The sequence below is a fragment of the Aquila chrysaetos genome, chromosome 24 (assembly GCF_900496995.4).
Source record: "Aquila chrysaetos chrysaetos chromosome 24, bAquChr1.4, whole genome shotgun sequence".
In the NCBI taxonomy this organism is placed as follows: domain Eukaryota; kingdom Metazoa; phylum Chordata; class Aves; order Accipitriformes; family Accipitridae; genus Aquila; species Aquila chrysaetos.
The window spans coordinates 17,969,088-17,996,220 of NC_044027.1; the positions used below are offsets into that span (position 1 = coordinate 17,969,088).

The 27,133-nt window shown below is 52.0% G+C and overlaps 1 protein-coding gene across 10 annotated transcripts in view; it reads right to left on the minus strand.

Moving 5' to 3' along the window:
* KCNT1 (potassium sodium-activated channel subfamily T member 1) overlaps positions 1–27,133 on the minus strand; it is a 92,154-nt gene that overhangs the window by 34,373 nt on the left and 30,648 nt on the right. Inside the window, exons 1-2 of one of the 10 annotated variants that reach the window (XM_030001238.2) lie at positions 14,951–15,317; positions 3,774–3,815 (exon numbers count right to left, since the gene is read on the minus strand). The exons of 7 other annotated variants lie outside the window; for them this stretch is intronic. In XM_030001238.2, the coding sequence (XP_029857098.1) occupies positions 3,774–3,815; positions 14,951–15,099 (191 nt within the window). In that variant the 5' untranslated portion in view covers positions 15,100–15,317. Of the gene's footprint in view, positions 1–3,773; positions 3,816–14,950; positions 15,318–27,133 lie in introns of those variants that run through there. 2 more of the 10 variants (XM_030001240.2, XM_030001239.2) reach the window with 2 other exon arrangements.

Consider the following 27,133-nt stretch of genomic DNA (forward strand, 5'->3'; position numbering starts at 1 on the left):
GAACCAGCCAGCCTACAGCTCAGACACCTGCTGATGGCAACCGCATGAACTACCCAGGCACATCTCCCGCAGCTGCCAGCCCTCCTGATTTCCTTCGGAGATGCTCTTTCCTTTTTTCCACCGTTTTCCCTGACGGTAACAGGCATTCGGGTACAGAAGCTAAAGCAAGACAGATGACACCGAGTGAGCTTTGTGTACTGAACACCACCTCTGTGATCTACGTGTTTGCCATCCTCCATCTATCCTGGGATGAGTAGAGGACAGGGGGACGGCTACGGCCCTTCCCACCAGAGCTCCCAGCTCGCCAGCGCTACAAGCTGCTCCCAGCTCACGGTTTTGAGGTGGGAAGAGGCAATAGCTGTACGGCTGTGTGCGTATGGAAAACCTGGGCGCCTGCCAAAGTGAGAAACAGGGAACAGGCTGCCCCCACGCTCAATAAGCAGTAATTGAACAATTACTCAAAGAAGGAGGGTTGTGGGTTTCAACGAGGCTGTACCGGCTCAGCACCGGCAAGCGTGCAAGAAAACGGCTTCAAAACCACGTGGGGCTGCACGGCCCTGGGGGGGCATCTCCCACCGCACCCCCCTGCATGCCCCCCATGCACCGGGCAGCCGGGCAGGGACCAGCCCACAACAGGGGCTCTGCAAAATCTGCTGCCTGGTTTTGTTTCATTGCCTCTTCTGCAAGCTCCGGGCTCGGTTGTGCTGCAAGCCGAACGTGGCGCGGACACCCCGTCACCCTCCCACCGAGCCGTGCAGCACCGCCAGCGCGCTCACCAGCACCGCGGCCGGGAGCTTTCCTCCAGCAATAGCTCAGCTTCTCCAGGGGTTTACCAAACACCCCCGAACATCTCTCACTGCAGCAGCTTCTCCAACAAACCTCTGGCACATTTTTAAAGAAGAAAGCACAAAGGTAACCAGAGAGGGACTGGGAGCCGCGGCATCGCTCGCCTCTCCCCACTCTGGGGGGAAGAGCCCCCCGGCCAATGCTGCTGACCCGCACAGGGACGGGGAGAGGGGAGACCTCTCTCAGGGTGAAGGTTTCAGCGCCTGGGAGGTACCTGAGAGCACTTGGGAGACCAGGGCGAGAGGCTGCATGGTCCCAAAGGCCACGTATTGCAAACAGAGGAAATCTGCCCGTTTTCTACGAATCACTCTTGTCCCCCATCCCTTAGTAGGTGCAATACTGAAGCCACTTCCCTCCTCATTCTGCACAGTCCCAGACGATCCCCATAGATCGTGGCAGCACCCAGCCCAGAGGCACTTAGCGGGTTCTGCATCAGCCTTTCACGGGCACCATCGTGGCCACCGTGGCACCGTCACAGCCACTATAGCACCATCACAGCCACCATGGCACCGTCACAGCCACCGTGGCACCGTCACAGCCACCATGGCACCGTCACAGCCACCGTGGCACCGTCACAGCCACCATGGCACCGTCACAGCCACTATAGCACCATCACAGCCACCGTGGCACCGTCACAGCCACTATAGCACCATCACAGCCACCGTGGCACTGTCACAGCCCCGCGGGAAGGCAGCTGCTCCCGCCAGCTCCAGCCTCTCGGCCAAGCTGCCGGGATGGCCCCACCGGACCGATGGAGCCCTCCGAGCCACGGCTCACGCAGCACCAGGAACGAGCTGGCTGAGCTGCTCCGGGCAGAGCACATGCCGAGGCACATCACGAACGATGATTAGCAAAATTGAGTCCCACACCAATAGACACGCTGCACTGGGAATCAGGATGTTGTGGCACACATTGCCCGAGGACCAGCTCAAAAACTTGTTTCTTCAAGATTTCATGCATTTATCATGGGAATAAATTGGAAAAAAAAAGCATCTCCTGTTTTATTATGGAGTGTGATTTTTGCCCAAAGAAAGAAGCGATATTGCCAACCACTCTGCAGCAAATTAAACACAGCTGGATGCAGGTAATGGCATCCTGGCTCCAGCAGTAATACTGCAATTTTATTTTGGGGGGATGAAAAGCAAGCTCCAAGCAGCCACTTCTGGAAAAACTCTGCCCAAGGCCAAGGCTGGCTTCACACGCCAGTCCTCACAGCCACTCATCCTGCACCACGAGATGAACGATGCCCTGAACTCATCCGCACAAGCACTCCTGTGTCGGTGGGACAAAGGCCGGGCAGGAGGCACCACGCTGAGGGCACAAGGGCTCTGCTGAGCCGGGACACAGGCATTGGCCAGCCCTGACACACGCTGCAGGAAAGGGTACATGAATCTGTAGTGATAAAAAAGAAATCTGCTGCTGGGCTTCTTCCTGGTTTTTTATTAGGGAGGACACTGCAATGAAAATGGGATTTTTATGTTGCAAGAGTTCATCAGTTCCTTGTTCCCCGAAGGCAGCTATCATCTCTCTCCAACTGTATTTAGCAGGTGCGGAGCTCATTTTCAGGCACCAAAGCAAGCACTGGAGGCAGCGGGGATGCACTCAGGGGTTGAAGATGTCTCTGTGCAAGTGCCCTCGGTACCAAAGAGCAAGGGGCGGCGATGCACGGCGGGGCCGGCAGCGCGGCACCGACCCGGCAGCACCCCACGCCCCCAAAAATGTGAGTTCAGCTCTGGGGTGAAGCGGGACACTCTGCTTCACCCCAGGGCTGCTCCGGTGCCTCCCCAGGCTGGGAACCCCGGGTCGAGGCCATTCCCAGGGGACAGCGCTGCTCTGGGTATCGGCACAAGTGTGCACCGCGGAAAGGTACACAAGGCAAACACATCCGAGAGGAGCCAGGGGAGCACCGAGGGGCTCTGCGCCGTGCCCACGTGCAACCCTACCGACACGCCTGCAGCAAGTGGGGAGTGGGCCTCGGCCCACAGCCTGCTCCCAAAGTTGGGTGCGGAGCCAGAGAGGATGGGGAGCCCTTGCCAGTAATGATGTGCTATGCGGGGGCCTGATCCAGGCCTCCCCCCACGGGGGCAGAGGGCTCTCGCTCAGCACTGTGCGAGGACACGCATCCCCACGACGGGTCCTGGGCAAGGACACGCTCATCCCCCAAGTCATCTTCCCGCTGCATTTCCCATCCAAGTCTTGACAGCCTCACTGAGGATGCACGGAGCAGCCCCAGCCCTGGCCCCACGCTGCTTGCGGCCGGGTAGTGGCATCGCTTGCTCTTAATAGAATAATAATAATTAAAAAGATTAAAACCCAGAAAGAGAAGCAGCAATGGAATAACACGCTGTGTTTTGTTTGGCTTATTTGTTTTGCAACATTGGATATTGACACTCATGAGTCTGCTCCTATAATTGCTTCTGCTGATGAATCTGGATTGTTTAATTAGAGTCTGCGCATGGAGCTCATCGCTAATGGGTAATCACCAATTTGCTGCCAAAGATATCACTTCTTCACCAAGAAACTTGTCTGTCTTTGAGCGCAGCTAGTCTTCCCCATGGTGGGAACCATTGCTCTTTCAGAAGGGATTGCCAGTCCTGTACACAACTCCTTGGTGCCAAGAGCAGTAAAGGACCAACCTCGTGTTTATCAACTCCCTTAAAAGCAGAATAATCTACCACTAATTTAAAGTCAAGGCTAACCGCTGTTCTTGGCAGCAGGTACTGCCCAAAATACTTGGCTCATGAGACACCATGCGCACATGCACCGCACAAACACCCCAAACGGCAAGGGGGTTTTTGCTCTCTGGAGAACGCGGCTGGCTTTTCCCCAGTGGAAGAGTGATGGTCCCTGGGGCCGGCGGTGCCACAGCAGCCCTCACACCCCCTCCCCGCAGCGCCGGCGCAAGGAAACGCGAGCGGTGCACTTACTGCGAGAAGGAGGAATCCACGCTGAAGTCCTCGGCGTGTGGCCTACAGAGCGAGAGCATCACAGGAGGTGAGGGAAACGTACAGCTGCCAGGCAGAAACCAGCGCGAGAGCCGGAGCTGTGCCAGGGGAACGCCAACGCCGGAGGGACAAGCGACCGCCCGAGTGCTCGGCCGGGGGTCGCGCCGTGCCTGGGACGTGTCCCTGCTGAGGTCCCCGGCTGGGGATGCTGGGGGGACCTGGCGATGCTCTGGTGGTTTTGCCAGTGTACGGCCCCTTTAAGGACTCAGGTCCATGGACAAAAACATTTTGTATGATTTTGGGGGGTTTCTTTTAACGAATCTCGCAAACTGCATCGCTGCTCTGTGTCAAATCAGTGTCTCACTTTCTGTGGAGAAATTACATTTTGAAAGATGCTGGTTGGGGTGTTTTTAGGAACTAACATGGCCTTTCTCCTATGCACACCTTCACAGAGATAATTTTACAGACACGGGTGATAACCAGAGAAGGGAAAACAAAATAAAATAAAGGAACAGAAAAGAATGATGAGGGTAACATGGGGGGGTCATGGCAGGGGGAGAAAGAAGAACATAGAGATGTATGAGAGCGGGTGGGAGGCGAAGGGACCGTGCTCGTGTACTGTACATCCCGCAGCCAGCCAGCCAGCCATCACCACAGTGCTAAGAAACAAAGCAATTGCAGCTGCAAAGAAAAAAATTCCCTTTGCAAAACCAACACTCTCTACAAGACATACCCATCCCTGTGGATGGCCACGGGTCCCTGTCACCTGAGCTGGAGCCCTTCCCTGTCTCCCAGTGTCCAGCAGTGCCCTCTTCCCTGTCCTCATTTAACGTGAGTCAGGGCAATCGAGAAATATAACCAAAGCAAAGGGGGCAGTTGCAGCTCGTAAAGGTTTTTCTTTTTTTTTACTTTGTGCTTTATGAGTCCACAGCACTCCAGCATAGTTCAAACTAAATAAAAGCAATAAATTGGCATTTCAATTAAAATGTGAGTCCAAAGGAAAGCTAATTCATCCCTGAGCTGAGGGCCTCCCTGCGGCATGATTTAGTTTGCTACTACTCTTCTTTTATTATCTGTTTGAAGGCTTCACGGAGGAACCCATCGCCCCAAAGCCAAAAAGCCTGCAGAGCGCACAGGCTGTGCTGACCGGAGCTGCCATCCCGGGTGACACCGACAGCGACGTCCCCCCACATCAGACCCAGGAGACCCACGGGAGATGCTCAGCTTGGGGGAGATGCTCAGCTTGGGAGAGATGCCGGAGGACCTTGAGGGAGGGAGCCGGGGAAGCCGAGGAGATGCTCTGTCTAGAGAAGAGGCTCCCAGGCAGCCCCGCTTCCCCAGGAGCCCGGCCACCGGCCCTCCCCGGGGAGCTGCTCGGGGGTCCGCGGGGGCAGGAGGTGTTGGGGCTGCTCGCGGGGAGAGCTGGGGGTTCCCACCTCCGCTCTGCAGGCTCAGCCCTGGCCAAGCCTCGGCCATCGCTCCTGACCTCCCAGGAGCCCAAGGGGGGTCCCGCAGGCACCCCCCCAGCCTGGGTTTGTGCCCCTGGGGCCGCACACCCAGCCTTGCCCACAAATAATCTGCTTGTGAAAAGAAAGCCGTTGACCTGCCACCTTCGCCCCCCTGCCCTTCTAATTTCTAACTTGCCGGTGCGATGATCACAGAGCAGTAAGTCGGTTCGCACCCAAGTGCTCTCTCGCACCATCTCTCCCAGCGATAACAAGCCCCGGGGTGGGTCTATCAGCTGCGCCGTCCCTCGGAGCAGCCCTGGCATTTATTAGTGACAAACAACCCAGACTTTCTCCAGCTGCAAGCCAGAGGAAAGCGTAGCCCCAGGAAGGAGCCCCGTCAGCTCACCTCCCTCCAGCCAAATTGGATTATCCCACATTAGCAGCAGGGGCTGTTCAAGCCCCTCCACCCGCGTTTGGTTTTGCACAGGAGCCTTTTATGTCTCGCAGAGATGTTTATGGGAAAAAAACAGCAAATGATTTGGTTTTCTCCTATTATACTGCCAGCTGGCAACTGGGAAGACTGTACGAGCAGGGGCTTATTTCAGCTGCAGCTCCCCAAGGCAGAAGAACACTCCTGAAAACTAAACAGCAATGGCCCATTTAATCACACAGCACGATGGGGTCCTGCAGACCCCAAAGGTCTGGCATCACCATGGGTCCCGGAGCAGCGGGATGAGCCGGCGTGATTCCCAGGACACCTTTCCCAAACAGGCAAGCCACAGGCTTGCGAGGTGAATAAACATCTCACTCACAAAAAGGCAGCATGAAGAAAAGGGACTCCAGTGATGGACAGACCTCAAACCTCCCCAACAGTGGCTTTGGCCACTCTGTGTGATAAAATAGTAACAAAAAGGTGCTGTCGGCTTCCCAATGAACTAGCTGCTTTGTGCCGATCACAGGGGGAAGAAGCAACCGTGAGATGTCATGCTGAAACCTCTCCTTCTTCCCACCAGGCACCCAAATTCTCATAAACAGTCTAATTGCTGAGAAAATATGGAAAATTTTTTAGGAAAACTAAAAATCACTCTAATTCTCATCTGAAAAACAGTTTTCCAGATCCCCAAAATTTTTCAAAAGTGTAAGCCTGGCCCGAGCAGAGCTGCTAACCCAGCACCAGAGGGGCTGCACAAGCATCCTCCCTTTGCTGCTCCTCAAACTCCACCCCAGCCTTTGTGGATTTGTCTGCAGTGTCACTTATCTGACAATTAACTCAGGTTAACTTCTAGAGGGAATTAGCAGAACGGCATGAACCCTTTTGTGCACAGTCTCACTTGAAAAGAAAGTAGATTTACAATATACAGAATTAAAGCCATTTAACTGAGTCAGAAAGGTTACACTGACTTTTAATGTGTTTTAGATAATCTACTTTAAATTCACTTTTTTATTTCATCCAGATCTGCCTCCCTGAGTATCCTTGTGCAGACAAACCTCGACTCATCTCATTCCTACCATGAAAGATAACTAGAACACAGGCAGTGAGCCCAACCTTTACTCCCTCCAAAGTCCGGGGTCTGGGAGAGAAGTGCCATACCCGCACAGGGAAAGCCGAAGCCCCTCGTGTCAGCCCTGCAAACCATAAACCACGACGCTGAGCTCCCGGCTGGCACAAACAGCATCTCCTGGAGAGAGGGGCAGAGCAGGGAAGGATGAGAGAAAGGAGCGGAGCAGAGGGGGAAGAAACTTCGCTGCTACAGAGACAGGTCTGTCATCGCGTTTCAAGCTGCAGCCCCTTAAAAAATGGAAAGGTTTTATTAGAAGGTGAAGAGACAATGGCATATTTATTATTAGAACAAAAGCCACTAATACACCTTGCTTATGTACAAGAGAGAGCAATCACCTGCCCGCCCACGCTGCGCAGCAGCTCCAGCAGCTCCTCGGCTGAGCAGCCACCTTTTCACCCCGTCCTGCCTCCTCGGCTCCGGCCCCGGCCCCAGCACGCCCCAGCAAAGGCAGCTCTGCTCCCTCGAACTGGGCAGGGATGCGGGCTGCACCCCTCACGCCCCGCTGCCCCAAGGATTCAGGCTGCAGATCCAGTCCCCTGGGCTCTGGGGAAGGGAAGGCAGCCGGCCCCGAGCCCCAGCTCTCCTCCCAGCTCTGCCAGGGTGCTGCAGGATCTCAGTGGCATTGAGCTCATCTGCCTCACGCAGATAATTTGAGGCCAGATACTGTCCCTGGGTTTCAAGTGCTCAAAGATGCTCGGATGGAAGAGAGAGCAGCAAAGCATGGCAGCAGCTCAGCTGAGCTTGCACAGAGATCCCAGCAAACTCCCTGCCAGCTCTGTGCCTTCGCTGCTGTCTCCTGATTTTTCTGAGAGGTATTTTGGTAAATGAAGAGTATTAAAAATTCACTGCTTGTCGTGCAGTTCCTGTTCAATTTACCGCCATCATTTCCAAGCAAAAAAATAAATAAATCATGCCTTGACTTAAAGCCCCTGGAAGTTACAAAGACAGAAGTAATGACCTGCCAACACCACACTTGGCTTCAGGCTGCTTAATAACCACTTGCAAGGCTCAGAGGCATTTCGAGACCAGGGGCTCCGAGCCAGAGTAGAGAGCCGTCAGATTTAGTGCCCTTTAGCCCCTGGTCTTGAAGTGCCTCCAAGACGGGGGCAAGGCAGGGGGGTTATAATGAATCAAGCAAGGTAACTGCTTGGGAAGGCTTCCCGAAGTGGCGTTCGTCCTCTAAGACATGAGATGCACCACGGTTCCTACCATATTGACAGTGAGAAACTCAACCCCCAAAATAGCCTGATGTGAGAAGGACAGATGGGAGGAGACGAAAAAAGAAAGTAAAGAGGGGGAGAAGGAACGAGCAAGAGGAAGGGGAAAGGGAGAGGAAGATGCACGCATCCTGCTTGCAAACACGTGTGAGAGGGGAAGGCATGCTCAGCGCCGAGGAAGGGCAGCCCACCTCCCCGGCTGTGGGACGGAGCAGGGATCACCCCAGGGAAGGGATTCCAGCCCCCAGCACCCCCGGTCCGGAGGAAGCTCGGCAAGTTCTGCTGGTGGGCACCAGGAAAAGCCACCGACTGCTCCAGGCACGCGCTGACAGCCGTCTGACGGCTGGAGAAGTGCCACACGAACAAACCCTCCCGCCACCGGCAGCAAAGCATGCCATGCAGGCAGGCAGGCAGCACGCCGGCAGCGTGAGCGCAGCTGCCTCCTCCCCACCGAGCGGCACTGCGAGGGGCTCTTGTTTAATCGCAGAGGTAGTTTTTTCTTGGCGTTCCTCTGCAAAACCTACATCGCAGCTAAAATACATAGGGTTTAGAAACAAACAAGGTGCAGCGCCAAAAACGCAGCATTGCCCGCTGCAGCCAGGCGAGCCGTTCCCAGCCCAATGCCCGGCAGCTCCTGGCACAGCCTGCAATTACCTTCCAGAAAGTTTGGGCTCTCCCAAAGGGGTGGACGCTGCCAAGCCTGGGCACGGGGCTCTGCCCGCTGGGCAAGAAGGTCCTACAGATACTGAGGCTGCTCTAACGCACACCTCCCTGCCTTTCCTAATGAGCTAGAAGAGTCCCCGCGGTCCCGTCAAGCGGCTGAGCCCTGCAGAGGAAGGACTGTGCGTGAGCTTGGAGATGGGCTGCGAGACCCCGCTCCATCGCAGTCCCGCACGACGCCGACGGCTGGGCTGGCAGCACTGGCAGCTGGTGCCCGCTCAGAGGGATGCCCGTGCCTGGCATCCCGCTCTCACCGCAAGCAGGAAAGCCTCCACTGGAGGAGGAGGAGGAGGAATGTGCTAATCCCCATGCCCTGATGGGACCTGACTGGGAATGAGGGACCTAAAATAAATGGAGCCCAAGTGCATGTTTCAAGTGTAGGCATCTTTAGGTTAGGCACCTCGTCTGCGTGTCAGCGCCTATATAGGGCACCAAGATTTTCAGCGGCGCTGGCATCTCACCAGCAGCCGTGGGAGGAGCGCTCAGCACTTCCAGAGCTCAGCCTGTTCCCCTCAGACACCCGGTTGCAGTGCTGCCAGCTCAGAGGTTAGCATCACCCCGGGCTCACAGGGGTGCAAACGCTTTTCTGCCAGAGTGTGCCTGGGGACAAGGATTTGAGGGATGGGGACCACAAACATGGGACCAGCCACCGAAACACAACCGAAACCCGCAGGAGGGAGCTCAGAGCTGAGCCCTGGCTGGGACACAGTGATGTGGGTCTTGTCCCCGCGCAGAGGAGTGGGCACAGAGCAGGGAGGATGAGCAGAGCTCGGGGTCATTCCAGCGCAGCTCCGGGATGAGCACAAGAAACAACCGGGCTCAAGCCCCCACGCCGCAGCCCAGGATGAAATCGCTGGCTGTGTTTACGAACGGCTCTGTTTAGTGCGAAGGATGCCAGCTGTCAGCTCGCTGGGCTGGCAGCCGGGATCTGGGATTGTTTCCTTTTCATCAGGATCAAGCAGTGCGTTTGCATATTGCCCTTATAATGGAGTTCAGCGACTGAGCACCCTGCCCCTTTTTTGCAGCGGTCCTACACTGAAAAACACGCTCAGCATCACACAGCAATGCTCACTGCTACGCGGGAAAGAAATGCCCAGGTTAAAGTGCCACCCCCCCGCCCAGAGCCGTACAACGGTGCCTGGCAGAACAACCCAAGGAAACTACACCCAAGGCTGCGAGGAGAGGCGATGCCCAGCGGGCACCTTCCCACAGGGACACTGGGCACGGACCCGCGGGCAGGCTGGGTGGTTGGACCCCAGCTCCAAGACCAGCCCGCAGTTTGGTTACTGCCGGTGGAAGGCTCGGAGATGCCATGCTCCAGTCTGGGCAACCATCGCAGAGCATCAACACCCTGTCAGCAAACATCCGCGGGGCATAGCGAAGCCTGACGTGGACTCAGCGCTCTCCGTACAGAGATTCCCACCGCCAGAAATACATCCCCGCGAGGGGCTGCCCAGCCCAGCCGGAGGGAAGGTGGATCAAGGCCAAAGCACTTTGTAAGTGAAACTCTCTGGATCCCCTGGGCTCTCTTTCAGGTCTTCTCTGTGAAGGCTCCCGCAGGGACCCTGCCTGCAGCGATGCCGGTTCCTGCCCCCCCCGGACACGCGGCAGTGCCACCTTCACAAATTGGCACAGACGGTCCCGGCTGAGAGTGGAGAAGTGCAGGAGCTAGGTCTGGCACAGATGCAGAAATCCTCCCATAACCAAACCATCCCACTACCCCCAGCCTCAGCAGTTCTTAAATTTCTGATATAAACCCTCAGCGGGCAGCCAAGAGAGTAGCGGCAGAAGAATCGAGGCTGGACCGTGCGTGTTGGCAGGGGCAGGGGTGGGCAATGCCCGCTCAGGGGAAGTCCTGCCGCAGCATTTCTCCTGCACAAAAGCACCTCACTGAAAGCTGAAGTGGCGTACCAGCATATGCTGTTCACTGAAGACAGAGATAGGTCTCCAAAAGCTCTTTGTGGGAAAAAGCTTTTGTTAAAGAAATGTTAAAAAAAAAAAAAAATTAGCTGTTGACTTATTGTCCCCCCGGGAGGGGATTCAGTAATACGGCTCAGCAATGGTTCGACAGCAGGGGGAATTGTACCCAGGCACTTGCTGCCGTGACCTGCTATGGAGATCATCACCGGGAAACCTGGCCGCAAGGACAGAGTGGTTATAATGGTTTCAATGGCCAGACTGGACCTTCCCACTGGTCAGCGTCAGGCAATGAAAACACATTTAGCGAGACCTGTTTGTTAATGTCTGGCTGCCCCCTGGGGGAATAAACATCAATTGGTCAGAAATTACATTTTCAGACACGTTTGGGTGGCTTCCTCGCTCCCCAAAGTGCTTTATCTCCAAGAAACATTGCATTAAACTCGCCCTAGCAGAGTGCTGCTATTTCTCACTGAGCAGACTGCAGCCACCTTGTTGACTGTAACATGGCTGAAGCAAAGTCCCATTTATTCCTGCCAAAAATATCTCAAACCGAGAGACGAGGCGAGGCTGTGGGAGGTGGGACTGAAGGAGAGAAAGGGAGGGAAGGATCTAATTGCTGCCCTCAGCTACCTGACGGGTGAGGTGTAGTCAGCCTCCTCTTGGATGCGTGCAGTAAAAGGACAAGAGGGAACAGGTACAAGATGCAGCAAGGGAAAAATTATTCATCCTGAGAGTGATCAAACCTGAACCAGGCACCTAGAGAAGCTGAGAAATCTCCACCCTGGGAGATGTTCAAAACTCAGCAGGACTGGTCCTGAGCCAGCTGAGCCAACTTTAAAGTTAGTCCAGCTTTGAGAAGGGGTTGGACCAGAGCCCTCCAGAGGTCCTCTCCAACCTCAACTCTTCTGCAATGCTGATTTTCTTCCCCAAACCTCAGCAGTTCAGATTTTGGCTATCGGCAGCTCAGCAAACACGACTCAAAGAGACAGGGGTGGAAACGCGGGGCAGGGAGGGGACACACAGCACTGCCAGCCTCTGGCCCTCGCAGGGCTTAGGGCAGAGCTTCAAAACCAGATACCTTACAGTTATGCTTGCAGTCCCTTAAGAGTATTAGTTTGCCCCAGGACGGGTAGTGGTCAGAGTTTCCCCTACTTCCAGCAGAGCTGCATAAACAGGACATGATTATCTTGTAAAAATGTTTGTTTGTGTTTTTAAATGCACATCTCCAGTATTACAGAGGGATCACCAGCCCATGAAATGGGATCCAAACACAGATATTTACACGTCCTCACGCCTGCCAGCAGCTTCCTCCCAAACACAGAGCCGCTCCATGGAGAGCACAGCGCAGCATTGGGCTTTTCTGTGACTTTGTTCCCTATCACACCTTTCTCTTTCAAATTCCCCCCCAACACAAGCTACACAGGACCAACCTGCCCCAGGAAAAGCCCAGCTCGTAGGGGAAAGACTCAACCTTTCACGGCTTGCTCCAGCCGCATGATTGCTGCGTGCCAGGAGAGTTTCAGTGCCCAGGCTGCAGGTCTGGCAGCAGAGCCTGCCCTCCCCGGAGCGGCTGGGAGCCTGCCCTGGTCACATCCCCTGATGTACCAAAGTAGCTCCATGCATCTTCAGCAGCAGCCACTTCCACATGAGCAGCCTGGGCCTGTCCCATCCCACCCACAGCTCTCCACCCACAGGAACGCATCCCCATCCCAGATGCCCAGGGCCAGCCCTGAACTCCCCTTTTTTTCCTCCAGATGTGGAATCATACATGGCTGTGGTTTCTCTTCAGATGAATTCAAATCCTTTCCTCCTGTTTTGACTGAGGACCCCTAAAAGCTTTGAGATGCTGCAATGACTAAGAGACAGAGTGAGGAGGTAAATAAAGTAGGTGAGAATAAACTTCACTGGCTTCAGTCGTTTAGAGAATTCATTTGCATCCCTGAGAACACCCTGTAACACAGCTGCTTCTTCCACCATCACCTGGTAATTTCACTCCCAACTCCCAGTGACAATTGTCACTGCTAACTTGATAACGCTGCTTGCGTCTGGCTTTGGAGGAGACGAAGCATCTCAAACACACTATTCATCATTTCCAAAGCAATCTTCCTGCCTTTGTTGCTTGCACACAGAGTGAAAGAGAAGTGCACAAATCTCAATCTTAATTGCCAACTCAATTGTCAACCAGCAGCGCACAGAGAAGAAGGAAAGCCCAGCAGTCGGGAATTCAGACACTGCAAGCGGCAGGTCTCAGGGCTCTGCCCGCTGCCAAAGGAGCATAGAAGCGTTGCCATCAACTTCTCTACCTCTCAGCAGCAGAGCCCAAGGCACCATCACTTGCTTACAACAAGACTGCAGCAAAACACTTGAAATTCCAGTGAAACACAGGGAATTGGGTTCTTTTATAAAGCCCTGAGGCACCCTGCTTGTACTCTGCATGCTTGGCCTTCTGGCAAGGGTCCCCTAAAACACTGGAGCTATGTGATTTTTTTGAATTGCTGCCCCCCCAGATCCAATGATGTCTTGCAGCATCCCTCCTTTGTGCCATGCTCGCCCCAAGAGACAAGGAGGATGAAGGTTTGGCTCACTGGTCCTGGGCAGGAACCCGCCAAGCCCCTGAGCGCAGAAGAGGAAAAGCCCCTCTTGGGTGTTTAATTGCAGCTGATTAGCAGTGGTTGGGATGAGTTGCAAGAGTCCCCCAGTTGCAAGTAGGAGTCTTTTTCTAGCCCCAGTGCATCTGGATGTGAACATCCTGGCACTGTTATGAGGGGTACATCAACAGTGCCTGGAAGGGCACAGGGAAGGCGGCAAGCTCACTCCAATGGCTTCGCCAACAGTACTGTCGGGGACATGCCTTCAGAGATGTAGGTACCCCCAGAACAGGTCAATCTTTGATGTCTCTTTGAAGCAATGAAAGCGAGACACGAAAAAAGAGTGAAAGCAGTCTGATTAACACTGGGAGCAGATACAGATTGCTTGTCCAAACGTGGAGACCACACAAGCTTCAGGGATTTAGTTCCAATGCCCCCACACGATGCCCATTTGCAGCTTTCCACGCTTGTAAGCCCTTGCCTCATGAAGTCAGAAGGCACCAACCCACAAGATCCAAGTGTCTGCTCACCAGAGAACTGGCACCGGTGCCATCTGGAGAGTTGACACACCACACATCAGACCAAGACATGCACTCTCAGTTCCGCAAGTACGCCAGGACTCTGCATCCCAGACCGGGAGACTAAAGTCGGCACCGGGGGAATGACCACGCCGATGCCCCTGCCTTGCTCCCGCAATGCACACCTCCCTCCTCGGCTTCCCCAGTGGGGACCACATCTGCTAATCCTGGCTTGTTGCCATCTTCCCCCCAGCCCACCGGTGAGATACACCAAGATACTGAAGCTGAGGTGGTTAACTCCTTCCAATCTAAAGCCAAACAAGTAAAATTCACCGTCAGCAGCAGCTTTCCTACAGTGCTAATTTGCACTGGAAACCAGAGCTAGAAACAGCACCAAATTACATCCTAGAAGATATACAGTACACAATCACAGGTGAGGCAATTTTTGCCAAGAAGGAAGACAGCATGGATGGGCTGAAAGGCTGACTAGATGCGGGGGGGGCGGATAAAACAGAAAATGGAATGAACAGAACAAGAACTAAATTACTGACATATGCATCCTCATCATAACTAGGGGACCTGGCTTCTTCTGAAACACTGTAATTCAAGTGCAATGTAAAGCATTTTTATTCTCCTCAAAACCAGCTCATTTCTTTCTGTACACATCAGCTGTGTGCTTGCAGAAAGAGGCTGCAGCATTTTGTATGGTAGCTTTTTCTTTTTTTTTTTTTTTTTTTGCAGTTGTAGATAAATTATTCCTCAGATGGGGGATTGAGCATCTCTCCTTCCATGCAAACATGGTGCTTATGTACAGTGCATACTGTGGCATTAGCAGTGTAAATAAGCTTCAGTCTCATACTGCACAGATAAGGCGCAATGCAAGTTAACAGTGTTGTGTGGCAGCCCCACAGTCTCAGGGCTGCCATTCAGACATGCTTTTGGCATATAAAAAAAACAAGAAGCACTTATAAAAAATTTAAAGGAACTGGCTTTCTTCTGCTCCAGCTACCTATTTCATAATACAACTTTGGAGCTGGTGTGGCTCTTTAACATAGCTATCAGAAAGATTTGATCCACCACCCCTCCAGCCCATGGTGGCACTAATCCTTTCTCTCTCATTTAAAAGATAAAAGGTGCTGCCTCCCCCACCCACAAAGCCCCACGCATCACTGCAGTCCTGCAATACCTTTGTCCGACATCACTCCCCAAGGATCCCATCCTCCGAGCCGGTAACAAGGGGCTCACCCCATGGACATCTTCTGTCGTGGCTGGTGGGACAGTTTTTACGTGGGAATTGCTCTCTGAAGGGGAATTCTTCAGCTTGGCTCTCGCCATCCCGTGAGCTTTGGCTGCCTCTCCGACTTCCTCCTCTTTTCCCCCTGAACTCTCTCATACATAGCAATCCTCACCGCATTCAGTTTAGAGCTGTCGGCACGTACCATCTCTTCCTTCTTCTCTCTCCCCACTCACGGCTGCTCAGTGGAACAATCCTGCCCTGTACATTTATTTTGGTAGTGAGGAGAGTCAAGGCAAACTCTCTGGCCTTGCTGCTGCAACGAATTTGGTGCAAAATGACCGAGAAAACATCCACAATTCAGAAATCTCTGAAATGGCTTTGTTTGGTAAATAATGTAATTGCCTTGGCTGCCTCCTTTAAAGAAATGATTGCATTGCTCTTATCACCACAAGCACGGCAGGGGCTGAGGGATTATTTTTTCCCCATCCCTGTTTTTTCAGTAGCAACGTGAGGGGGAGGAAGCTATTTTATCTTATTCCTCTGTGTAAAGAGCAGTGTGTGGACTGCATGCCAGGGAACAGACTCAGCGTGCTTGGCTCGCAGACACAAAGCAGCAGAGCAAGGTCCCCTCCTAAATGCACCCGCTGCGAACTGAGCAGAGAGGAACTCGCGGCTCCTTCTCTCTGAGTGGCCACAGGGACTCAATCCCTGCTCGCCTGGCCAGGCTAAAACAGTGCCTGGAGAGGTGCCTGCTACCTGTCCCAGAACAACTCAGCTTTCCCTCTTCAGGTGAGAACAAAAGCTGCTGCTCCTTGAACATGCTTGGCATCGATTTCTCAAGATGTCAAACAGAAAAGGGAATTCACTGTGGCCAGGGGTGTCCGGAGCAGGAGCTAAACCCGGGAGTCCCCCAGTGCGCAGGTGGGACTGAAGAGGGGGGGTCGTCCATTCCGCCCTCTTTTGGGGATGCCACCAGTCCGTAGCTGCTCCAGCTCGTGCTTGGTGGCAGTTCCCAACACGGAGCATCTTCAAGCGGACCACGACGGTGCCGCAGCGCGCTGGGTCGGAACCGCTCCCCTGGGCACGGGGCTCAGCACCACGGACAGCGGCCCCATGGCACCGCCCCACGACATGCCAACATCACGCCACGACATGCCAACTCCGCCCCGCGACATGCCAGCACAGCATGCCAACACTACCCCATGGCGCACCGATGCTGCCCCATGGTGTGCCAATGCTGCTCCACTGCACACCACTGTTGCATGACAATGCTGCCCCACTGCATACTTTAAATATAAAGACTAAATTCACTGACTGATCACCAGCGAGACATCGCAACATGAAAAGCCAATGCAAACAATTAAACTCACAACAGGATTTCTTTAAAAAGAACATTATGTACAAAACCTCAACATATTAATAGCTGGAAGGGTCTTCCCAGAGTCTGAGAACAGAGAGGTGTGTGAGGGCTGTCTTTGAGGTAAGGGCAAGAGCTGCCCTGAAATGGGAAATCTGAGATCCAAAGTACTTCACTTTCAGAATTAAAAGCTGACATTTTCCTTTGGCACCAGCTGCATGCTCTAACCACACCGCACACTTCCATACCCCCGCAAGGCTATCGGAGCACCCGGCACCACTGTCCTGCGCCAAACTCTGGGAAGAAAAGGCCAGTCCTTTTTTTTCCTCTCTTTTATCAGTGTCAGGCATGAGCTCTGCCTGCTGTTCTTCCCCCTAAGATCAGTACCTAACGATGACTTACCCCGTGACACAAAGGCAGTCCCTCTCTGCTCTGGGAAGAGAAACCAAGTCCCCGTTTCCTGTTAACCAAACCCTTGTTTCCCTACTCAGAGCATTATTTATTAATGGGATTTCACCGTAAAACATACGTTATTTCAGCATTTTAAAATGTAAAATGGATAAAACCCACAGCCCATTTACTGGTGTGCCAGCTTTCAGCATACATTTAATTTCTCCTTTTGCCTCAAAATGATGCATTAGCTCAATGCGTTCATTTTCTAATAGTCATTCCTTTCCATTTCATGGTTTGCTTCAGCCTCATCTTTAACTTATTGCTCCATATCTGTTTATTTCAGGGTGTTGTTCTCAAGCCCCAGATATAATTACTGCTGTTAGCCCTCTGGACTGGACTGTGCCCAGCTCAGGGCCTGATGAATCCTCCTGGACAACAGGGGTGGCTGGGACTGGGGCAATCAGGTTTCTCTTTTAGGGAGCTATTTGCAAATTCTACGCTATATTGTATTCCTAATTCCAGAAGAACATTAATTTCAGGATTGAGGTTTGATGTGAAAAGTGGTTTATGCTTAAATTATAATCTCAGCTCTAATGCCAACAAGCAGCAGCACTGAACGGAAGAGGTATTGGGAAAGACCTGGGGAATTTTAACAGAAAATGGAAACTCTCCTGTTATACTTTTGCTGTATAGAAGGTGACAAAAAACACATTAAAGAACCTCTTGAGACACTCAGTTCCTGCCTGCGGGACCCTTTACATGAAGACGCCTTTCCTGTTAAGCACTTAAACGCAAACCAAGACACAAAAACCAGAAGAAAGCGGAGGGTCATGAGAAACTGCAAACAGGGCTGCTGGTTTGAAGAGCCATTTCCCTTCCAAGGGAGAAAAGAGGTCACCTGATGCTGAGGAGAACCCCTCCGACGCTGAAGAACCCCACAGAGCTGCTCAGATCCGCGTTGGGCTGCTGAAGCAGTTCCTTTGCTGAAGTTCTGTCTGAAAAATATTCCTCTCTCAGGCAACACGATGTGTTCCACACTTCACCTAAAGACCTACAGCCCCGGCAACATCTCTCGTCCCAAGCCGGAGCTGTCTGGGTCACTGAGCCACCAGCAATGCAGAAAAAGCACCCTGGTCCTCTCGGCTGAGAGATGGGAAGCCAGGGCACTGACGAGAAAAAAGGAAAAATAAAAGCACTTGAGTGCTGGGTTGTTGGTGGAGTACGTCGCTGTCTGTCAAAGGGTAAAGCATCACACAGAATGGATAAAGCCACTTTCCTGTAACTCAGAAAGTGAAGGGCTGTTACTTAGGAAAAGACGTTTAAGACTAACTGCCTGTGCCTGGTGCTGGTGATGCCCGTTCATGGCTGCTCTATGCTTACCCTGAACTCAAATAATGCAACAGGCAAAATGCATCACGCAGCACACCCAGAACACTCATTCTTGCTCAGAAACTGCACGTTCCTAGAAAGAGCCATGGCTGTAAGTGTAACCTGAAGTATAGCTCGGTGAGCCTGCTCTGCAGGGACACGTTGTTTGCCTTCCACCCATGGTATACAAGGGTAAGCTACACATCAAACACCTTGTTTGTACAGCGCGTTCTCCAAGGGAATCCGAGAGTGAAAATTGACAAAACACAACCCCAGTAACATCAAAGTCCGAATAAGAATTCCTCAGGTCCAGAAATATTTGCCTAGCTAACCAAATGCCAACCATCTGACTGTAAGCCAGGAAATTGATGTTTAATTTTAGTTTGAGAGCCCATTACAAACTGCTGATTTCTCATTTCAATGTCTGCATTATGCAGAGACCACTGCTGTGCCAAGGGCTGGAGAGATGGCTGGGAATTGCGGCACAGCAGTTACAGTGGTAATGATATTTCTGAAAATAAGATTTAGAAAGAAGCAGATTCTTCATTAGTCTTAGTTGAATCCACAGCAACTGCATTGTTAAATATTCTCCTTTTATCCAGGTACCTTTCAGTCCCAACTGCCAAAACTCCTTTTACGCAGCTCTTCAACTTATTTTTAATGAAGCATGACCTGGCCCACTATAACTAGTTGATGAAAGGGTTTTTTTCATATTCTTCTGGCAAACAAACCCGTTATGTTGAGATACAACCCAAAAGTGTTAGTGTGTAAAGCCTTCTGTAAGAAAAGCCAGTTGAATATATTTTAAAATCTTGAGAAATCACCCTGAAAGGCATCGACTATGCAAAGATACTTCCAAAACCACAAAAGGTAACTTGTGTAGGAGAGGACATTTTGCTAGAAAACGTCTGTGCTCACGACCACGTCAGCATCTCACGAGAAACTTTATCAGCCACGGCAGAGCTGCTGCTCTGCAGGAGGGACTGCATTCATACAAATACAGTGATAATCCAAGGGACCCCGAGCCGAAAAGTCATTAAGGCTCATTATTATCTCTCTAGCGAACACCCGGTTCTACGGACCCACTGGCGAGCTGCTCTAGGAAAATCACTTTTCCACTCGGGCTATCGCCCGGCTCCCGAGGAGCAGCGCCCTGCACGGCCCCTCCGGCTGCTCCTCGTCAGGCTGCTTGGTCTTTGTGCTGCCTTTGCAGGGCAGTCCTGACCTCCCTTTACTTAATAGCTCCAAGAAAAAGCAAGATCCCAGCAATTTTACTACCACCACAAACACTTCCTATGTTTCAAGACCCCAACAAATGTCATAGCATGACATTAATGGCTTAATAAACTTCAGAGCATTACTAATACTTTGACAAATGTTACAAACCAATCTGGCCCAGCCATTTGATGAAGCATTTTTCAAGAAGTGCACATGCGCCGGTTTCGCCCTTTAGTCACCGGGGAATGCCCTACATTGTCACCATGCATTTTGCAAAATAGCTTTTCAAAAGCTGCCAATGTTGTGAGCTTGCCAAGGCTCACACACAGCCCTGCAAAAACAACTCCACGCCCCACCGCGAGGCTTCTGCAACCAGGCTAGCAGCGAGCTGCATAAAGCAGCACTGTTTAAGCACCAGCAGAAGCACCCCTCTTCACCAGAGTTGGCTGGAAATGTTAGCATTTTTGCAGAAATGTAAAGATTTTTTTTTTCTGTTTATGAATTGTTCTCTTTTTCAATGGGAAGTTAAAATTACAGAAGATGGAGCTTCTGCTTCCTCACTAGAATATTTTTTCCTCTGACATTTGTTTCAGTTAAAATAACAAATTTGCCAAAAAGAAAAAAATGCAAAAAAAAAAAAAAGTTGATGCTCCATCCTCCTTCTGTGCATGGGACGTGACCCTTCCATCCCCGTGGGGTGCCAGCCCTGCTCCTCCGCACAGGGATGTGGTGGGAGCACGGACATGCTCAGAGACCCCCGGGAGACCCTCGCCTGCTCTCCTGAACAGCACACTGTGCACAAGAGAGGCCCAAGTAACTCTTTTCCTCACAAGATGGGTCCTTCTGCCCATATTTTTCACTATCGATCAGCAGGTGGAGTTGCAGTTAATGAGAGGGTTGAATCCAAAGAGTTTCAGTTCTTTTTACAGTCAAAAATACGATACCAATATATTGATTATTTCAGATTGCAGAGATTATTAGAACATACAGGAGATGCTTGGGAATCCTCTCTGGACAGCAATGATGTATATATTTATTAATAAAAGTGCTTAGAAAATACTGTTTGTATTGATCCAGAGTCAATTTAAAAACTTCTTTCCATTTTCTTTCCATTAGCCTGGAGAGGAAGGTCCTCTCTGGCACGTGGCCACCGGCATGGGAGCAGGACCTCAGCACTCAGCTGCTGTGGAGAGCCAGCAGATCCTTCTCAGACATGAGCTGCGCAATGAAAATCAGGGTTTAATAGACACAGATGATCAAATCCTTCCTGAAGGGGCCGGGGGAAAGCCAGGGATGGATGGTGACTGCTATGTACGTTCACAGAGACGTGCATCCAGGTGACCTGGGGCTTCCCAGAGGCTGCTCCCCACGAGAGAGACGCGGATCCCCCCGAGCGGCCGAGGGCCCGGTGCTGTCTGAGCGCTGCTCCACGCCAGGTTAGGGCCAGGCAAGTCCATAGCAGCACTTTGCAATTCAAAGTACTTGCAAACCTGTCTGTGCTACTGCTCCTGTAGTGCTCTGTATCTGACGGGTCACAGCTCCTGCCTTCCCCTCTCCTGCGGTGCCTACGAGCAGAGGCCCTCAGCAGCAGATTGCCAAAGGTAATGGGAGGATTTCCCAGAACTTCAGTTTTCTTTGAGGTGAATCCATGTCTTGGCATCTCCACAAACAGAACCAGTAATGGGCTGTAAGCAGTAGGACAGCGACACGAGAAAGCATCTCAGTGACTCTCCCACCTGCGTTCATGGTGCACAGAGGCGTTATTATTCACCATGTGCATTCCCGTCACACCAAGAGGTCTGAGCCAGAACAAGCCTCTGTCTCCCTGGACTCAGCACAAGAACCCAGCCCTTTTCCTCTGCAAGCCAGCAGTCTGAAGAGGGCCAAGATGCAAGAGGAAGATGTAGAGCAGGACAGAGAAGGAGGAAAAAAAAGCCCAACCCCCAGTGACTTTGCAGGAGCTTGTAAGAGGTTACGGCCTCTTTGACCCCGCCAGCTAAGAAACTAGAACGAGTAATTATTTCAGTGGAATTTCTCCATGTAGTACGTGGAGTGCACCAAGCCCCAGAGGACATTCAGGAGCTGGGAGAATCTTCCCAAGCAATGGGGCTTTGAGCAGCTGGAGAGGCGAGGTGCAGAGGGAGCAATACACACTGGGGTTAGGGCAACAGCAGCTCCCTGCAGCGCCTGCTCACCCAGATCTAGGGCACCAGTAAGTCAGTGCTGTGCCCTGTCTTTCACTTACTTCCACTGGTTTCTGTTCCCTCCGCACGCTGCCTTGGCAGGTTAATGCCTTTGCACCACAGGCACTGACGAGTTCCCCGAGAAGCCGTCAGATGGATCTACACCACTGTGAGTTCTCCTTTGTATCTAGGACTCTTTCCCGACGTTTGTCTTTAAAAAGCAACACCATTCATATGAAAAGTTGATTAATTCCACTTGTTATAATTATTCTCACAAATAAAATCCATCTATTCCCCCCCTGTGAACATGGGGGATAATGGTCCTTACCCTTCATGGTAAAGCATTTCAGTTCCAGGGGTGAGAAGCTCTGTACCAAGCGCTAAGTGTTATTATTAAACTGTCATTAAAAGCATTTCAGGAAAAGTTGACAAACTGCAGGGATTTCTGTCATCACAGTGGCTGGCTGGGACGGCAGCTGGGCTGAGCGGTTACTGCCAAACCCACAACCGTACGGAAGACCTGTCTCCATTCAATGCCACCATTGCAGCCACGTCCACCTTTGGCAGGGTGTCACCTCTGAGGATCTCCCTGCTGCACCGGCCCACGGGACCGTCTCCCACCACGGCGGGTTTGGGGGGGGGGACGGGGGACTGCTCCATCCCTCCATGCACTGCTGGAGGGTGCTCAGCACCACAACAAACCAAAGAAACCCAACAGGAGAGAGCCTGGCGGAGGGGAACACCAATATTCACCGACACCATCACACAGCTGCGGAAACCTTTGGCCAACCGGTGCCGCACCAGAGACCAGGCACTCGAAGGCGCCTGAAAGATTTGCATGACACAGGCAGAAATTAACTGGCTGCATTTTACTCTCTCACTTCCCCTATTTAGTCTTGGCAGCTGAATCAGGCAGTACAACCGAACGGCACCTGGCAGCAGCTCACTGCCTTGCCCAGCGTCTCCTCAGCAGAGTTTGGGAGACTTCTCTAATAAACTGGAGCACTGGAGTTTCAGGGCAGAAGGAACATTTTGGAAAGCACAGAGGAGAGCACATTTAGCAGCAGCAAGACAGCTGGAAACAGAAGGAAGCCTTTGAAGAGCTGGGCTGATGGAGAGAGGTGGAAAAATTATGTAAAGTAAGAAAATACATACAGAGCTTGCAGGCAGGCTGCAAGCCCGGAGGGGGACGGTGTGTCTGATACTACAAGAGCCTTTGATTTCTCTCCTCCTCGCCGAGTTCTCTGCATTAACACTTCAAATGTTAACAATTTCAAACCATTAGCATTTAGAAGGGAGGACCCAGGACTTCAGAAAGTGCCCAGCAATAGCCAGCCGTGCCCTGTGGCTTCCCTCCCGCCCAGTGCACTGAGCAGTGCCCGTGCCAGCCCCAGCATCCCGCCGTTCCCACTGCCGGGGGGCTCGCCCTGATCCCCACGGATGGATGTAGGGGATCTGCAAACAAGTCCCCTCTTGGCTAGCCCAGAGGAGGGACGGCAGGTCCCCTTCGCCAAGTAACTCCCCGACTACCCGGAGAGTCGGCGAGAGCCCTTATATAACTGCGACGCAAGAGCCTCGCGCGCTGAATCCCAGAACTGTCATCGCAGCCTTTGCAAACCCATTTTTACCTCTCTAAGTGTGGCTCATCAGCAACGAACATGAAAGCTGCAAACCCAGTATGTTAACTTGGGACTGCTTAGCAGGGAGAAGAAGAAATAGAGCAGACCCGAGCAGATGCTGAACAAATATCCCTACAAAGCCACGATACCTCCGACAAGTTTCCTATTTCTGTGGCGCATTTTACATGCTTACAAGCAGAGCAATGAGACCCTGAAGCTTTACAGTGACTCATAATCTCTTCCCACTTCTTAACAAAGCTGATGACAGGTTAAAATGGCCAGAGGAAAAAGGGAAGGTATCTGTATACCTGTCACGGCTGCTCACACCAGCAAGGAAATTAAAGGCCCTTGGGTAAAATCTAAATATATATCTGCAAGGGAAGCATGAAAAGTCTCCAGGCAGAGCAGAGCAATCGGGCACAGCCGAGTCACTTTTCCAGATGAGTACGTAACGGGGTCACTGTCTGCTTCCCAAGATTTAATGAGACGAGCGCCGGGGTCCTCACCCCGGCAGAGCTGGCAGCCCGTGCCGGCAGGGACTGGCAGCGCTTTCCAGAGCGTGAGTCAGCCCCGGCTCTGCGCAGGGAGGCAGAGCAATGCGGCGAGCAGGAAGGCAGGCGGCGATGCTCAGAGAAGGTGGCAGGGCAGGACCCAAGCCCAGCCAGGAGGAGCAGGGGGCTCCTGGGCTCCCCCCGGCACAGGGCTCGGGGCTGGCAGAGCCGCTTTCCCAGGGACGAGCAGGCTGGGGGAGTGCCCTCCACTGCAAGTAGCTGCAGTCTAGTGCCTCCCAGCTGTAACGATCTTTGCACTATAAATGTTTATTACTCTAAGTGTTTGTGCAGTACTTTTCCCCCGTGAATCTGGCAACACCTTGTAAACACCCCTGGGCACCGCTCGTGATACCCGCAGGAGGAGCAGGAACAGAGACGTCCCCGTGCCCAAGCTGTCGGTCAGGAGGAGGCAATAAACTCATGTCGCGTGGCGTAATTACCGTGGCAATTCTCTAACTTCCCTCCAGCCTTTCCGAGGGCCTGAGCCCCAGGGCTCCCCTCCGAGGCCAGGACTTTCCCCTTGCTGCTCTCCTTCTGCAGGTGGCTGAGCCAAGACCTGGAGAAAGGAGAGCGATGCTCTGAGCATCCTCGGCCAGCGGCTAAGGGCAGGATGGACAACAGCAGCGCGCTCACCCCCCAGCTTCTGTGGCACACTGTCCAACAACGCTCCGCTCCGGGGAACACCCTGCTCCCCTGGGACGCGCTCCAGCTTTTCCCAGGGGATGCGACAGGCAGCAAGAGCTGAAAAGGCTCCTTCTGCCTCCCCACGCAGCCTCTCGCGAGCTCTTCAAGCGCTCAGTATTTGCAGCCCAGCAGCAAAGTGCCTTCGGGAGCCAGCGATGCTCTGGATGGAGACACACTACGGCGTTTAATGAGACGGCAGCACAGGCGGCTCTCGCTCGCTGCTGCAAAACACCTCTCTGAGCTCCCCGGCAGAGCTCACCAGGAAGCAATTTCAGAGTGACTTTCAAAATGCCAAAGTGATTCCTATTTTGCAGTTTTAAAGGACTCAGAGCCTTTTCTGCGTGACATTTTTGCAGCGACTTTGTTACTAAAGTATTAAAATTCTAATGAAACGATCTGTTAAACTGCAAAGCAGTGTTTACTTATTAAATGGCTCTAAGAGTTTCTGCTTAAAACACGGAGAATTTTAGCATCTAAAAACCTTCTTAAAACTTTTTTTCTTTTTTTAAAAAGATGAATCTTCAAAGGAGAAACTTAGGCTTTGGTGCTTTCCATCAGCTCTGCCAACTGTGTCTCATGGTAATAAAATCTTCTTCCCTCCCCAGGGTCGCTAGATCATGCTAGGTGCCATTTGCCAGGCATTTCCCATTTCTGTCACCATTCATTTCATAATACATTATATAAGACAGAGAAAATGGCAAGTCCGTATAAAGAGAAATTCACAATGTGCTGCAGAAATGAAGCATGAACTCCATGGAGTCTGTGACAGCCTCATCATGGTGTGTGGGAAGGACTAGAACAAGGGGTTGTACCAGACCATTGATCTTCAAGTATGTTTCTTATTTTAACTTCAAGGAGAAAAATTTGCTTACCAATCAATAGCGTGCTGTAGCTGAAAGTTCTGCCATGAGATCGGAGTCCCTGCCAGCCAGGTGATGTGCAATGCCCAAGTCAAAGCTCATGCTGCGCCCAGATGCCATCGGGGATCTGCCAAACAGGGTCTCTCTATTTACACATTCAGCCAAAAGCAGGGCTCAGAACCAAGACATTAAAAGGAAAATAAAGGTTTCTTGTGTAATACTTGGGCCATCCGAACCACCACCACGAACAGGCAGCGCGTTCCTAAAAGTCCTAAACACGGCAGTTAAGCGATGGCAAAGGTCTTTTACAGTGTCAGGTATCCACCCACTTTGTGTACTCTGAAATAAATGAGTATGGTGGGCAGATGACTGCGTTAAACACCTTTTCTCTGATGTAAGAGGCCCCAGGGGCCTCTTCTGCAAAAAAACCCCTAAACTTCTCCCCAGAGGAGACAAACGCTGCCATACACATGTAAGAGCTGCACTGCCTTCTGCCAAGCATGCCCGGTCAAGAGCAAAAGTTGAACTAAAGCCATGGAAAACGATCTTAAGTCAGGTTATTATACACTGTTGGTCTTATCTGATCATCAGCTTCTGGTTCAACTCCCATGACCAAATCATCTGTTGGGAAGGGAATATCCGCTCCAGGAGTCGGTCTGACAGCAGACGCTATTTCATGGATGCCGGGTCTCAACTGCCTCATACATTTACAGTAAAAAGCACACGTAAAAAAAAAAAATTCTTGGCCTGTTCTCATCTCTCACATAAAGACACACAAAAATAAAAAGGAATAGGCTCCAATTTTTTACACAGTGTCTCCTTAAAGACTCAACTGCAAACACCATCCTCTCAATTTACATTCATTCTGGCCAGGCAGAAGCTTTTAGGAAGAAAGATTGTTTAATAAACAGACATTTGTAACAAGTGTCTGATCTTGCAGCCTCATCATCTGGAACAGAGTCCATTAAACCAAGTGAGAAACTCTCTGATCATTAAGGATGTTTAATGGGATCAAGATTAAATTATATCATGATTGTGTTAATATCTGCACCAGCAGGTCCAGCCGTACTGCCTTCTCTCCCTAAGATCTGGTAGTGGGAAACAGGGCAGCTTAGAGGGAAAAAGGCCTTTAAAGATTTGATAATTGTTCCAACTCTCAAAAGTTGCTCAAGAAAAGCAGCCATCAGGCCCCAAAGCAGATCTCCGCACTCTCCTGCACCAATACGTGCCTGACCAGCAGCACCTGCTGCGCCTCTTGAATCATTCTCCTCCAAAAGGGCACGGGGGATCACATTGGAATGAAAAAGCAACTGAAATGCTGGAAAAGGGCACGAGACTCATTCAGATACGCATTTCATCTCAGTCTTTCATAATTACCTGCCACAGAGCTGAACGTCCCTCCTTTGCCTTCTCCCTCCAGCTGAAAGCCCGGTCCGCGTTCCCCTAACTTGCTCCCTCTGAAGCAGCGCAGTCCCTCGGGAGCTCAGTAACACACGGGACGACGGCAAAGCAATCCCCGGGGGTGCGAACGCCAACTTCATTCAGCAGGGCAAAGCCACGCCTGGCATAGTGCCATCTGCTTCAGCACGCTTACGAGATGAACAAACCTTGCCCCTCACCTCCAAAGCTGGATGCCTTCCTGCGGCAAAGCGCATCAGCAGCTTCTCTTGGAAAAACCTGCACGTCACAGGCGGAGCAGAAGACACTCTGCCTCCTCTGCATACCAGCACAGGGCTTCCTTCAGCAGCATAACCTTGCTATGCAAATGATGGCTTTGGATTTACTTAATTAACCTTTGGGGCTTAACCTGAACCTGCTGCACAGCTCTGCCAGCCGGGACTCCTTCACAAAGCTGTACGAGGCATGTCCCTGGGTGTTGGAGAGCAAGCTTGGGGGTTT